The sequence below is a fragment of the Amblyraja radiata genome, chromosome 2 (assembly GCF_010909765.2).
Source record: "Amblyraja radiata isolate CabotCenter1 chromosome 2, sAmbRad1.1.pri, whole genome shotgun sequence".
Lineage (NCBI taxonomy): Eukaryota > Metazoa > Chordata > Chondrichthyes > Rajiformes > Rajidae > Amblyraja > Amblyraja radiata.
Window position 1 is genome coordinate 107,437,733 of NC_045957.1, and position 16,441 is coordinate 107,454,173.

General features: G+C 42.2%; 1 protein-coding gene across 2 annotated transcripts in view; it reads right to left on the minus strand.

The window, feature by feature from the left end:
• Positions 1 to 16,441, minus strand: part of cfap69 (cilia and flagella associated protein 69) — a 110,075-nt gene that overhangs the window by 20,942 nt on the left and 72,692 nt on the right. For both annotated transcript variants that reach the window (XM_033013100.1, XM_033013110.1), the window contains one exon: positions 5,326 to 5,463. In XM_033013100.1, coding sequence (XP_032868991.1) covers positions 5,326 to 5,463 — 138 coding nt within the window. The remainder of the gene's footprint in view (positions 1 to 5,325; positions 5,464 to 16,441) is intronic.

A 16,441-nucleotide genomic window follows, 5' to 3' on the forward strand; every position in this document is an offset into this window, starting at 1 on the left:
AGGAATTGTAAGGGTAAAAATACTTATCTACAGGCCCCAAACAGTAGCCTGGATATAGAGTGCAAGTTGAATCAAGTTAAATTGTCATGTCATAAAGGTAATGCTACGGTTATTAAGGGGCTGTCCCACTTGGGCGACCTAATCTGCGAGTTTAGAAGAGTGTTTTCGACCTTCAAACTTGCAGCATGGTCGAGACGTGGTCCTAGGAGGTCCTATGAGGTCGCTGGAACTCTCCTTCATGCTTGAGGGAAGTTGCCGAATACTCGTGGCCTCAGCCAGGTCTTGGAAAAATTTTCAGCATGTTGAAAACATTTCTGCGAGTAAAATTTGGTCGGCATGGCTCTTTTTAACTCGTAGTGCAGTGGAATGGGGTCGCTATGTAGTTACAGGCAGTCGAGGGCTGCCTTAGCCGTGTGTGTGTGTGTGTGTGTGTGTGTGTGTGTGTGTGTGTGTGTGTGCGCGCGCGTGTTCGAACCAGCTCGCGGTTTCAACACGACGGTCCTGCTCGAGGCTTTCCAGGCGAGTGCCCTCCAGCTTGAAGGTCGAAGACACTCTTCTTAACTCGCGGATTATGTCGCCCAAGTGGCACAGCCCCTTTATGGGAGATTTCAACATGCAGGTCGATTGGGGAAAATCAGGTTGCTACTGGACCCCAAGAAAGGGAGTTTGTGGAGTGCCTCCCTGATGGATTCTTAGAGCAGCTTATACTGGAGCCTACCAGGGAGAAGGCAATTCTGGATTTAGTGTTGTGTAATGAACCGGATTTGATAAGGGAACTTGAGGTTAAGGAGCCATTAGGAGGTAGTGACCATAATATGATGTTTTAATCTACAATTTGAGAGGAGAAGGGTAAATCGGAGGTGTCAGTATTACAGTTAAACAAAGGAGCCATGAGGGAGGAACTGGTCAAAGTTGACTGGAAAGATACCCTAGCAGTGGAACAACAATGGCAGGTATTTCTGGGAATAATACCCAGATGGCAGGGTATAATGGCAGGATCAGTTCATTCCAAAGAGGAAGAACGATTCCAAGGGGAGTAAGGAGTGACCGTGGCTGACAAGCGAAGTCAGGGACAGTATAAAAATAAAAAATTAGTACAACATATCAAAGATGAGCGGGAAGCCAGATGATTGGGTAAAGTATAAAGAGCAACAGAAAATAACTAAAAAGGCACTATGGGGAGAAAAGATGAGGTACGAAGGTAAGCTAGCCAAGAATATAAAGGAGGATAGAAAAAGCTTCTTTAGGTATGTGAAGAGGAAAAAATTAGTTAAGACCAAAGATGGACCCTTGAAGACTGAAAAGGGTGAATTTAATATGGGGAACAAGGAAATGGCAGATGAGTTGAACAAGTACTTTGGATCTGTCTTCACTAAGGAGGACACAAACAATCTTCCTGATGTACTAGCCAGAGGATCTGGGGTGACGGAGGAACTGAAGGAAATCCACATAAGGCAGGAAATGTTGTTTGGTAGACTGATGGGACTGAAGGCTGATAAATCCCCAGGGCCTGCTGGGGATTAAGGAAATGGCTCTAGAATTCGTGGACGCATTGGTGATAATTTTCCAATGTTCTATAGATTCATAATCAGTTTCAACAAGTTTCAACAAGTTTATTCATGGATAACCCCTTGAGATGGACAGTCATCTCGTTTTCGAGGGGGTCCAACATAGAACATACAGCACAAGACATAACATACATAAAGGCTCTCATTGACCCACCTACCCACACACCAATCCCATAACCCCTCCATCCCCACTTGTTACAGTTTATAACAATTGTTAATTGACTTTACATATCCAATAATAATAAGTTATATGTTACAGCACAAATGATCACACACAGAGCAAGCTAGATAAAGGAGCTTGAAGACTCTAATACTAGAAACAGGTACATGGTTTTATAAGGAAGGGTAAAAGTGTATTTTTAAATAGACGAAATGAGCTAATAGTAATTATGGTACTAGGAGAGTGTTCCAGTCAGAAGGAGCTTTGAATTTAAATGCACGTCTCCCAATTTCTTTGTTAGTTCTTGGAATGAAAAAGAAGGGTTGCTGAATATGTCTTAGTGAGTATGAGGGTGTGTATGAGGGTGTGGCCGACTAGGAAAAGGGGAGATGCAGCGAGACCTGGGTGTCATGGTACACCAGTCATTGAAAGTAGGCATGCAGGTGCAGCAGGCAGTGAAGAAAGCGAATGGTATGTTAGCTTTCATAGCAAAAGGATTTGAGTATAGGAGCAGGGAGATTCTACTGCAGTTGTACAGGGTCTTGGTGAGACCACACCTGGAGTATTGCGTACAGTTTTGGTCTCCAAATCTGAAGAAGGACATTATTGCCATAGAGGGAGTGCAGAGAAGGTTCACCAGACTGATTCCTGGGATGTCAGGACTGTCTTATGAAGAAAGACTGGATAGACTTGGTTTATACTCTCTAGAATTTAGGAGATTGAGAGGGGATCTTATAGAAACTTACAAAATTCTTAAGGGGTTGGACAGGCTAGATGCAGGAAGATTGCTCCCGATGTTGGGGAAGTCCAGCACAAGGGGTCACAGCTTAAGGATAAGGGGGAAATCCTTTAAAACCGAGATGAGAAGAACTTTTTTCACACAGAGAGTGGTGAATCTATGGAATTCTCTGCCACAGAAGGTAGTTGAGGCCAGTTCATTGGCTATATTTAAGTTAGATGTGGCCCTTGTGGCTAAGGGGATCAAAGGGTATGGAGAGAAGGCAGGTACGGGATACTGAGTTGGATGATCAGCCATGATCATATTGAATGGCGGTGCAGGCTCGAAGGGCCGAATGGCCTACTCCTGCACCTAATTTCTATGTTTCTATGTATGGTAATAGGTCTTGTTTTAAATAAGAAGGGTAATTGAGATGGATGCATTTAAAGATGAACTGGAACCAGTGGTAGCATCTTCGAGCGTGGGGGGATAACCAGTTTAGAGTTTCGTACATAGAACAGTGGTGAGTTATATATGGACACCTTAAAATAAATCTGCAAAGACTATTATAAACTACATTGAGAGGTTGAAGATGTATATCAAATGTATTCTGATAGACAATATCAGCATAATCCAGTGTTGGTAGTAGTAGTTGAGAGACAATTATTTTTCTTATCTGAAAGGTGAAACAATTTATATGGCGGTAAAGAATAGCTAGATTACAGCTGAGTTTTTTAGTAATCGTCTCACTATGCTTCGTAAATGAAAGCGTTGGGTCGAGCCAAACACCAAGATATTTGAAGTTCAATACTTGTTCTAATGGTGATCATTCAATAAATGATATAGTCAGCTCTACAGAATTACCAAGGCATTGTCTAGTACCAAATAACATACTGCATGATTTATTTTTATTTAAAATTAATTTGTTAAATAATAGCCATTTCTGAACAGAAGTAAGATCTGATTGAAGGGATCTTTCAATTTCAAATTTGTTAATACTAGATGTATATAGCACTGCATCATTGGCATATAGTTGTGTTTGACAGTCAGAACAGATATTAGGGAGGTCGTTTATGAAAATAGAGAAAAGGAGTGGTCCCAAAGACGAACATTGCGGGACCCCCTTCTCAACAATTAAGAAATTGGATTGACTTCCATTAAAGGTGACACAATGGCGTCTGTTATGAAGGTATGAGTTAAACCACAGTAGATTGTTTTGAGAAAAACCAATAGAGTAAAGTTTATCAAGCAGTAGGTAGTGGTCAAAGGCCTTGGTTAAATCAAGAAAGATGGCACCGGTGAGTTTACCATCCTCAGAAGCAGTGAACACATCGCTGGTGAGTTTTAACAGAGCTGTAGTTGTGGAGTGATTAGGTCTGAACCCAGACTGGCATGGAGATAGAATGTTGAAAGTTGAGACATAATGTGATAGCTGGTTGAACACTAGTTTCTCGAGGATTTTAGCCACCGAGTTGATAATTGAGATGGGGCGGTAATTGTTAATATCGTGTGGGTCGCCTCCCTTATGCAGTGGAGTAACATTAGCACACTTCCACGCGGAAGGGAGGGTACGTTGAAAAGGACAAATTAAACAGGTCGCATAGTGGGTACATTAGAATATTAGCTCCTATTTTAATGAATTTAGTCTCAATACCAGCTGGTCCAGATCCACAATCATCCTTTAATTCATTAATAGCATGTTGAACATCAACAGGTTTTATTTTTTGAAAAGAAAAAGAGCTTCTACATGTAGAGGTAGCTGGAAAGTCACATATAATAGATGAGTCAAATACAATAGAGCTACATACAGTGGAGAAGTGCTGGTTGAAAGCATTGGATATAACAGCAGGGTCCTGAATGATGTCATAGACTGATAAACAAGGACTCCCAAATCCCGTTGTACTTCCCCTTTTCCCAACTTGATGCCATTTAGATAGTAATCTGCCTTCCTGTTTTTGATACCAAAGTGGACAACATTACATTTATCCACATTAAACTTCATCTGCCATGCATCTGCCCACTCTCCCAACCTGTTCAAGTCACCCTGCAGTCTCATAGCATCCTCCTCACAGTTCACACTGCCACCCAACTTTGTGTCATCTGCAAATTTGCTAATGTTACTTTGAATCCCTTCATCCAAATCATTGATGTATATTGTAAATAGCTGCGGTCCCAGCACCAAGCCTTGCGATACTCCACTAGTCACTGCCTGCCATTTTGAAAGGGACCCGTTAATCCCTACTCTTTGTAGGGGAGGTTCGCAAGGTTAATTCCCGGGATGGCAGGACTATCATATGCTGAGAGAATGGAGCGGTTGGACTTGTATACTCTGGAATTTAGAAGGATGAGAGGGGATCTTATTGAGACATATTAAGGGTTTGGATACGCTAGAGGCAGGAAACATGTTCTCGATGTTGGGGGAGTCCAGAACTAGGGGCCACAGTTTAAGAATAAGGTGTAAGCCATTTGGAACGGAGATGAGGAAACACTTTTTCACACCGAGAGTTGTGAGTCTGTGGAATTCTCTGCCTCAGAGAGCGGTGCAGGCCGGTTCTCTGGAAACTTTCAAGAGAGAGCTAGTCAGTGCTCTTGAAGATAGCGGAGTCAGGGGATATGGGGAGAAGGCAAAAACGGGGTACTGATTGTGGATGATCAGCCATGATCACATTGAATGGCGGTGCTGGCTTGAAGGGCCGAATGGCTTACTCCTGCACCTATTGTCTATGACTCTGTGATGCAAATTTCATAAACTAATGTGTTAATGAACAGGCAAGTTACATATTTATAATAATTTGCAGTTTAGAATGTTTAAAAAATCAATTAATTTTCATTTATATTGAATACTGAATGAACCTGTAATAAGCTGACAGCCTTCTTACCTAATTTACAGAAAATGGAATAAACCTTCACCCTTGCATTTTCACAAATGTCTATCACTGCAGGACTTTGGTAATTGGCTGGCAAAGTGGTTGTTTCGTGTTGTTCCTGGCTAATCCCAGATAGAGGTTTCTTGACATCTAAATGGGTTAAAAAATATAGGCTGAAACATGTAATGTATTTCCCCAAAAATACATTATATATATTTTACATAAAATAAACAATAGAATAATGGCATTCAATGCAGAATTATAGTCATAGAGTCATACAGCACGGAAACAGGCCCTTCAGCCCAACATGCCCCGTCTACATTAGTCCCACATACCCGTGTTTATCCCAAATCCTTCTAAACCTTTCCTATCCACGTACCTGTCCAAATGACTTTTAAATCTTGTTATATAACCAGCCTCAACTACCGCTTCTGGGAGTTTGTTCTATATATCCACCACACTGTGTGTGAAAAAGTTACCCCTCAGGTTTCTTTAGGAGCAAAGAGGTCTTTCTGCAGTTGTGCAGGGCCCTAGTGAGACCATACCTGGAGTATTGTGTGCAGTTTTGGTCTCCAAATTTGAGGAAGGACATTCTTACTATGGAGGGAGTGCAGCGTAGACTAACAAGGTTAATTCACGGGATGGCGGGACTGTCATATGCTGAGAGAATGGAGCGGCTGGGAATGTTAACTCTGGAATTTAGAAGGATGAGAGGGGATCTTACTGAAACATATATGATTATTAAGGGTTTGGACACGCTAGAGGCAGGAAACATGGTCCCGATGTTGGGGGAGTCCAGAACCAGGGGCCACAGTTTAAGATTAAGGGGTAAGCCATTTAGAACAGAGATGAGGAAACACTTTTTCACACAGAGAGTTGTGAGTCTGTGGAATTCTCTGCCTCAGAGGGCGGTGGAGGCAGGTTTTCTGGATACTTTCAAGAGAGAGCTAGATAGGGCTGTTGAAGATAGCGGAGTCAGGGGATATGGGGAGAAGGCAGGAACGGGGTACTGATTGTGGATGATCAGCCATAAGCACATTGAATGGAGGTGCTGGCTTGAAGGGCCGAATGGCCTACACCTGTACATATTGTCTATTGTCTAACATTTTCCCTCTCACCTTGGAGTCAAGAGTTAAGAGTGTTTTATGGTCATGTGTCCTGAAGCAGAGCAATTAAATTCTTACTTGTAACAGCACAAGAGATATGTAAAGAAAGTACACTGTGAAACCCATAATAAACAACACAAAAAAGTTAAGTATTTATATAAAAGACTGATACAAAAGCTGGAGCAACTCAGCGGGTCAGGCAGCATCTCTGGAGAAAAGAAATAGGCAATATTACACCATTCTTCAGACTGAGTCAGGCAAAAGGCGAACAAGAGATATAGAATGAGAGGTATCAGTATTTATATGACAAACAAACAAATAAACAAACAATAACAGTGCAAAGACAAAAATAGTGCCCCTAGGTCTATGCAGTTCAGTGCTTATTTGGAGGTTGTAGTGTTTAATAGCCTGATGGTAGTAAGGAAGAAGCTGCTCCCGAACATTACAGTTTTAAGGCTCCAATATCTTCTTCCCGATGGGAGGAGTGAAATGAAAGTGTGGCCAAGGTGGCGTTGCATCTGGTGATGCTGGATGCCTTTTGAAACTGACTCTTGCAGATTCCTTTGATGGTGGGAGGTCAGTACCCGTGATGGATTGGGCAGTGTGCAGCACTTTGGCAATCTTCTTTGTTCCTGGACATTAAAGTTGTTGAACCAGGCCATGATGCAACAAGTCAATACACTCTCTACTGTGTAACTAAACCCCTGGTCTTTGACTCTCCTATTCTGGGTAAAGGTCTCTGAGCATTTACCCTAACTATATCCCCCAATAATCAAATATACCTCTATAAGATCACCCCTCATTCTCTTGCAATCCAAGGAATAAAGTCCTAGCCTGCCCAACACCTTGCCATAGCTCAGGACTTCGAGTCCTGGCAACATCCTTGTAAATCTTCTCGGCATTCCTTCCAGCTTAACAACATAAATCCTACAGAAGAGTCACCAAAACGGAAAACAATACTCCAAATGCGGCCTCTTCAACGTCTTGTGTTTTGGACAAAGACCCATCATTTATTTATTTGCCTCTGTACTCCACAATTTGAGATTTGTAATACAAAAAAACACATGTGGTTAAAGTGCACATAGTCAGATTTTAATAAAGGCCATTTTTATACATTTTGGCTTCACCATGTAGAAATTACATCACTGTTTATACAGGCAAATAAATAAATGATGGGTCTTTGTCCCAAATATTATGGAGGGCACTGTATATAATGTCCCAACTTCGATACTCAATACCCTTACTGATGAAGGCCAATGTACTGAAAGCCTTCTTGACCACCCTATCTACCTGTGACGCCCCTTTCAAGGAACTACGTACTCGCACTCCTAGATCCCTCAGGTCTACAATACTTCCTAGGGACCTGCCATGCACTGTGAAGGTCCTGCCCTGCGTTGACTTCCCAAAATGAAACACCTAGCACTCATCTACATTAAACTCCATGAACCATTCCTCAACCGACTTGGCCAACTGATCAAGATCTTGCTGTAATTTTGATAATCACCTTCGCTAAATGCATCCAAATTGTTGATAGAAACCACAAACCACAATGGGTCCAGCACTGGCCCTGACACACACCACTAGTCACAAACCACCAGTTCAAAAATCAACCTTCCACCATCACCCCCTACTTCCTTCCTTGAAGCCAATTCTCTATCCAGTCAGTTAGCTCTCCCTGGATCGCATGCGATCTAATCTTCCAGAGCAGCCGACCATGCAGAACCTTATCCAATGCATGGCACAATAATAAAACACAATCTCCCTTGTGCAAAACCATGTATCTTTAATCAAAACTATTTATCTTTAATCTAAATCAAATATCTTTAATCAAATAAAATATGTTTAATCAAAACTATCTATAATCAGCCCCTGTCTATCCAAATGCATATACCTTAGAGCTCAGAATTGCTAAGGAAACCTAGATGGTGTAGTGCTAGTAAAATGTTTGTGGCTGCAGGAGTCAGTACTTTAGAAGCTATCCTAAGGAATCATATGTATAAATTTATTTGCAGGATAAATTACGCTAAAAATGTAATTATCGTGGTCAAACATAAGGTTTAGCACTACACGCTGTGAATCCCAGTTGTGGAGACACTGGTATCACTGTCTCGTTGTAGGACACTGATCTTTCTTTTCATTCTGGATTTTAAATCATGTATTGTGTTTTTTGTATATAATTTATGATGCTTTTATAATATACTACGCTTTTATATGTATTTTATGGTGTTTTTATATGCAATGTATTTTATGTAATGTCGTCTCTTGTCTGGACCTTGAGTCTGAAATAAAGTTTAATAATAATAATAATAATAATAATAATAATAATAATAATAATAATAATAATAATAATAATAATAGTCTTCAGTAACATCTACCACAGATGTTTGACTCACTCTGCCCTTCCTTTTTATGGTAAACTCTCAAATTCCTGATCTTTCAAGGTATATTGGCATGCTTTGATTATTTTCTCATCAAAATACCTTGAAAGATCAGCAATTTTAACCATAAAAAGGAAGGTCAGTAAATTTCAGTTGGGATTAGGGTAGAAAGTCAGGGAGTTTCCACTGTGAATAGATCAGAATCTATTTCTTGTGACAGTGGAATTTGAAAAAAAGAGGGCATGAGGTGAGAGGTATGAGTTTTACAGGGAGTTTAAAGGGTCCTTTTTTATACAGACAGTGGTGAATAAATAGAACTCATTGCAAGAGAAAATGTTGGAATCAGATACATTTAAGTGACATTTAGCAGGTACTTAAATAGGAAAGGCATAGAATAATATGGACAATACCAGACATAAATATTGACATGGACATAGTGGGCTGAAGGGCCCGTTTCTATTCTGTAAAACTCTAATTAAGGTCTAATATTTTGATACAAAATACTTAAATTATAAGAAGCCTTGGATTAGATAGCTTGGAGAAGACAATCACTGTCAAAACCAACAGGAGTTCTTTGATTCCTGAAGATGGATAAATTAAAGCTTCCACATATTTTGGCAGCTAGCATTTAAATAGTGGGTGTATCAAATACAAAATATAGAATAAATCTTGAATATTAAATTATACCCATAACAATGGCACCGATGCATAACAATTCAGAAAGAAAGCAAGAGGCTGAACTTTTTGTTTTGGACTGAATCATTTTATTTAGTATTTTTGTTGAACTCTAGATCAAGAATTTGGCTCTTGAAAACCATTGGGTTAAAAAAATGCATTCCTGATAAGAATCAGGAAGATACAAGTTCAAAGCCCATCCATGATCTGAAGAAGAGTCTCGACCCTAAACATCACTTATTCCTTTTCTCCAGAGATGCTGCCTGATCCGCTGTCTGTATCTATCTATAATCTTTGACACTTTGATTGAGTGATTACTATTGTCAATATATTCTAATGAGACATTAAGTTAAGCTTATTTATCTGATCAAGCAAACATTTGTTGTTGTATTCTTTAAAAATATATTGATAGGGTTCCTAATACTCTGGCCAGAATTTCACTAAATACAGTTGGTGTAAATTGGAGCTTGCAGTGCACAAATTGGCTTGTTTTTTCTACATCATAACATTAACAGCAGTTAAAATGTAAATTATTTAATGGTAGAGATTTTAGGATCCCGAGCAGACATAACAATATATAAGGTACACAAAATTGCTGGAGGAACTCAGCGGGTGCAGCAGCATCTATGGAGCGAGGGAAATAGGCGACGTTTCGGGCCGAAACCCTTCTTCAGACTGATGGGGGGTGGGGAAAGAAAGAAGGAAAAAGGGAGGAGGAGGAGCCCGAGGGCGGGCGGATGGGAGGGTGGGAGGAGACAGCTAGAGGGTGAAGGAAGGGGAGGGGACAGCACAGGCTAGCCAAATTGGGGGAATTCAATGTTGATGCCATAAGGGCGCAAGGACCCCAGACGGAATATGAGGTGCTGTTCCTCCAATTTCTGCTGTTGCTCACTCTGGCAATGGAGGAGACCCAGGACAGAGAGGTCGGATTGGGAATGGGAGGGGGAGTTGAAGTGCTGAGCCACCGGGAGGTCATGTAGGTTAAGGCGGACTGAGCGGAGGTGTTCGGCGAAACGGTCGCCCAACCTACGCTTGGTCTCACCGATGTAAATTAGCTGACATCTAGAGCAGCGGATGCAGTAGATGAGGTTGGAGGAGATACAGGTGAACCTTTGTCGCACCTGGAACGACTGCTTGGGACCTTGGATGGAGTCGAGGGGGGAGGTGAAGGGACAGGTGTTGCATTTCTTGCGGTTGCAACGGAAAGTGCCCGGGGAGGGGGTGGTGCGGGAGGGAAGGGAAGAATTGACGAGGGAGTTGCGGAGGGAGCGGTCTTTGCGGAAGGCAGACATGGGGGGAGATGGGAAGATGTGGCGAGTGGTGGGGTCACGTTGGAGGTGGCGGAAATGGCGGAGGATTATGTGTTGTCATGTAGGTTAAGGCGGACTGAGCGGAGGTGTTCGGCGAAACGGTCGCCCAACCTACGCTTGGTCTCACCGATGTAAATTAGCTGACATCCACCGATGTAAATACAATATATAATCCTGAGGAAGACGTACTCTGACAACCGGAGGCATGAGCCAGTCACCATTCCAGATGACATGCCACCTATCCACCCACCTGAGCACCAGATGGACATAAGGCCTCCTACATGGAAGGAGGTGGAGAACACAGTCAAACGGGCAAGAACAGCATCAGCCCCAGGGCCCAATGACATTCCATACAGGCTCTATAAGAACACCCCTGGTGCCTGAAATGCCTTTGGAAGTTAATGAAAGTGGCATGGGGGAAAGGAATCATACCTAAGGCATGGCAAAGGGCAGGAGGGATCTTAATTCCCAAAGAAAATAACTCCTCAACAGCCAGATCATCCTTCTGAACCTGGAAGGAAAGATCTTCTTTGATGTTGTGGCCCAAAGACTCTCAGCTTTTTTGCAGAGCAACAACTTCATTGACACGTCAGTGCAGAAAGCAGGGGTACGTGGTTTCTCAGGATGTCTGGAACATGCAAACGTTATCTGGCACCAGATACAAACTGTCAAGAAGGAAAAGAGAGATCTGCATGTGGTTTTCTTAGATAACCATATAATATAACCATATAACAATTACAGCACGGAAACAGGCCATCTCGACCCTTCTAGTCCGTGCCGAACACATAATCTCCACTAGTCCCATATACCTGCGCTCAGACCATAACCCTCCATTCCTTTCCCATCCATATAACTATCCAATTTATTTTTAAATGATAAAAACGAACCTGAATGGAGATCTTGCCAATGCCTTTAGTTTGGTGCCCCATGAGACTCTTTGGGCAGCTTTTAATTTCTTCCAGGTCCCAGAGGTCATCACAAAGCTGGTAAAAGTTTACTTCCAGGACCTCCAGTTCTGCGTCACAACACAGGACAACACCACCGCCTGGCAGCAACTTGAGGTAGGCATAATGGCAGGCTGGACCATTTCTCCTCTGGTTTTCACCATGGCAATGGAGCTCATCATTCGAGCATCACGATGGGTGGTCGGAGGGGAACGCTTGAAGAGTGGGCTGCATCTTCCTCCAATCAGGGCGTACATGGATGACATGACCACAATAACAACAACAAATGCATGCACCAAACGCCTGCTGGATAAACTCCAGGAAAACATCAAATGGGCACGAATGGAGATTAAACCCAGCAAATCCTGCAGTATTTTCATCGTCAAAGGTCAGCTCACTGACGAAAGGTTCCGCATCAATAATGAGACAATACCAACTGTCCTGGAGAAGCCTGTCAAAAGCCTCGGGCAATGGTACACCGGATACCTCAAGGATGCAGAGCAGGTGGAACGACACAGGCAGGAAACAATCAGTGGCCTCAAGCAAATCAACAACACTGCTCTCCCAGGGAAGCTGAAGCTTTGGTGCCTTCAGTTCGGTCTACTACCCTGACTCATGTGGCCAATTACCATCTACGAGGTCACTTTAACCCATGTCAACCAGCTGGAGAGACTGGTGAGCTCACAAGTGAGGAAGTGGCTTGGGCTACCGAGATGCCTCAGCAGCATAGAGCTCTATGGGAATGGAGCCCTCTCACTGCCAGTCTCAAGCCTGGTGGAGGAATACAAATGTGCCAAAGTGAGGCTGGACATGACACTAACAGAATCCCGGGACCCAATAATAAGAGGTATCGCTTCAACCCTAGCGACAGGGAAGAAATGGACTCCAGCAGCAGTGGTACAGGACTCAAAATCCGCCCTCCAACACCGGGACATAGTGGGCCATGTCCAACAAGGCCGAGGGGGCTTTGGCCTGGGAACAATGAAACCTACCTGGCAAAAAGCTACTCCAGCTGAACATCGGCACCTGGTGGTGGAGGAGGTGCGCCACCAGGAAGAAGCAGCCAGGTGTGCCAAAGCCATATCCCAAGCCAAACAAGGCCGCTGGATGACGTGGGATGGCGTTGAGAGGAGGAAAATCACATGGAGAGAGCTGTGGACCATGGAGTCAAATAAGTTGAGCTTCATTATCAGAGCCACATGTGATGTCCTTCCCTCTCCCACAAACCTAAATCTTTGGCTGGGCGAGGATCCAGCCTGCCCCCCTGTGTGCAGTTCCAGCAAACCTCAAGCACATCCTGGTCGGTCGTAAGACCAGCCTAACACAAGGCAGATACACCTGGCGACACAACCAGGTGCTGCGCTGTTTGGCAGCTGAACTCGAGTGCAAGAGAGTTACCACCAAAGCCATGCCTATCAATGCCCAGATAACATTCCCGCAAATACCATCCTTCATCCGGGAAGGAGAGAAACGGAGGACTAGCCCCTCGCCTCTCAACTCATGCCCACTGAACGCAGCTAGGGACTGGGAAATGCGTGTTGACCTAGGCCAGAGGCTTTCGTTCCCAGTTGAAATCATAGTTACCAACCTGCAACCAGACCTCGTTCTCTGGTCCAACTCCTGTCGGCGTGTTTACATCATTGAGCTGACGGTCCCAAAAAGCTTCAATATTCAAACCTTGCAGCAGAGGCAGAGGAGAGAGGTTGGAGTGTAAGGGTGTGTCCAGTGGAGGTGGGGTGCAGGGGCTTTGTAGCCAGTTCCACCGCAAGGCCCCTGAGGGAAGTAGGAGTCAAAGGGCAGGCACAAAGGAGGGCAATAAAAGAACTTGCCAATGCCGCCGAACGGAGCAGTCACTGGCTGTGGCTGAAGAGGAAAGATGCTGTCTGGGCTGCCATGTGACCATCTAGAGGCTAACAATAAGACACACACCCAGGTTTGATCAACCTCCGGTGGGCCTTCCTCGACTGAGGGTGTCTTGTGATAAAAGGCCAAAACACCCAGTGACGTTGAGGTACACAACTGAAGATGTGTCTGATTGTTAGCAAATTCACCTGGAGGTCATACCAAGAATGTCAATTGTAGTGAATATTAGGGATTGTAACATCCAGTCCTACTAATCAATCAAAATTCAAGTACTTTCCCTCGATTATTTTTGACAAAGTAAATTATTAGTTTGGAAGGTCCTGAGGACATGATTATGTTACACAGAATATAATTTTTTTTTGTGCTTTAAGGATATCTGAAATAAAATTGAATTCCTAAAACACTATGAACAAAAACAAGCTTATTTTTCTTTAGTCTAAAATTGACATGAGACCACACCTGAGGTGTTATAGCCAAGCTACATATCTTGGAGAACAATAGCAAATCTATGACTGAAAAATTGAAATAAAGTACATTTTATATAATGGTATAAATTAGATAATCTAAAGGCAAATTAATTGAATTCATCTAATTGAAAATGATTAGATTTTTGCACATTAGATAACGTAACAGATGGAGCAGTTTAAAGAGGTCTGGCCTATTACTTTCTTTTTGACATAATTATATCACATCTAAATTGCAAGAGCAAGATATAGTTGAGTTGCACTCTGCTGCTAAAAGACAGTTCCATTGAATTTTGGACTGAATTTTGGAAGAATTGTGTAATGCACAGCTGCTACCTTATTTCTAATGATCAGAGATGGATTTCAAAGCAATAGAGTTAATACTTCTTTACAAGGTGAATGTACTAAACATTTAGATCTGGCAGCACACTAAACAATTAGTCTATTTTATAATATGTTTGCTTTCAAAATTGATGGTTTTTAAATATTTGAGTATTCTATTCCCAATTAAATTCCTGTGCTAATGCTTGTTCGGTCATTTAATTTTTATGGCATTTATTTCAATAGAACAGCTTGTATTTATTAAATTAACAAAATTAAAAAGAAAAGAGTGTAAGTAAGAATTCAGAAAAGAATTCAGGGCCAGAATCAAAGGCAAAGATGGCAAGATTTGGGAGTCATGGATGACAAAGGATATTGAAAATTTGATTAAGTAAAAAAAGTATTGATGAAGTAGTCAGAAGGTTCTTATCCCAGTGGTGTGTTGCATGTATTGGTTCTGGGCCCACTGTTGTTTGCCATGTATATTAGTGATTTGGATGACAATGAGATTAACGTAGTTTGTAAATTTGCAGATGACACCGATAATGGGGGAATGATGGATAGTGAGGGAGGCTATCTAAGTTTACAAAATGACTTTGATGAACTAGGGAAGAGGATCAAAGAATGGCAGATGGAATTTAATGCTGACAAATGTAAGGTGATACATTTTGGTAAGTCAAACCATAGTAGGACTTATATAGTAAGGACGACAGGTGGCACAATGGGCTAAGTGTTCGGCTGGCAACCGGAAGGTAGCTGGTTCGAATCCCGCTTGGAGTGCATACTGTCGTTGTGTCCTTGGGCAAGACACTTCACCCACCTTTGCCTGTGTGTGTCCTTGGGCAAGACACTTCACCCACCTTTGCCTGTGTGTGTGAATGTAATTATGTGAAGCACTTTGGGGTCAATGCAAGTTGACTAAAAATGTGCTATATAAATAAAGAAATTGAATTGAATAAGTAGAGTCCAGGACAGTGTTGCAGAACAGAGAGAACAATGGGTAAATTTACACAGTTCCCTGAAAGTGGCAATTCAAGTAGATGGGGTAATGAAGAAATTGTTAGGCACACCTTCCTTCAAGGGGTAAGGTATCAAATGCAGAAGTTGGGATGTCATACCACAGCTGTATAAGATATTGGTGAGACCATATTTGGAGCATTACATGCAATTCTGGTCACCCTGCTGTAGAAAGAATGTCGTTAAACTGGAAAGGGTGCAGAAAAGAATCACCCGAATGTTACTAACTCCAGGACTTGAGTTATTAGGAGAGGCTGGATAGGATGGAACTTCTTTCCTTCGTATATAGAAAAGGGAGGGCTTAAATAAGGTGGATGTTTACAGTCCTTTCCCCAGAGTATGGGAATCTGACACAAGAGGACATAGATTAAAGTAGAGGGGTAAAAATTAAAAAGGACCCATGGAACATTTTTCACACTAAGTTATGTGTATGTGAAATGAGCTGCCAGTGGAGGCTACAATTTTTATACTTTATATTTTTTTAGAGAATGAGCGTGAAAGCAGGCCCTTTGGCCCACCAAGTCCATGCCAACCAGCAATCACCAATTCACACTAGTTCTATCCTACACATTAGGGACAATTTACAATTTTCCAAAGCCAATTAACCTATAAACCCGCACGCCTTTGGAGCGTGGGAGGAAACCGGAGCACCCAGAGGAAACCCATGGGATCATAGGGAGAACGTACAAACTCTATAACATCAGCACCCATAGTCACTACCGCTGAACCACTGTGCATAAAAGAAATTGGATATGTGCATGAGTTTAAAAAGAGATTCATAGGGATATAGGCCAAATGCATGAAATGGGACCAGCTTGAATAGACATTTTGGATGGCATGAACAGTTGGGCGTAAAGTCTTATTTCCATGCAGAATAATCCGATGAAAGAAAGTAAAATCATGAAAATAACAATATTATCTCTCAAACTTTTAAAACCAAAAATAAGTAATTTAAATTAATGTCAATTTTCTGTGCTATATGACTCTATATATTCAGGCCAAGGGTAGCCAGGGGAAGAGTGTATCTACTTAGGGACCAAACAAGTAATC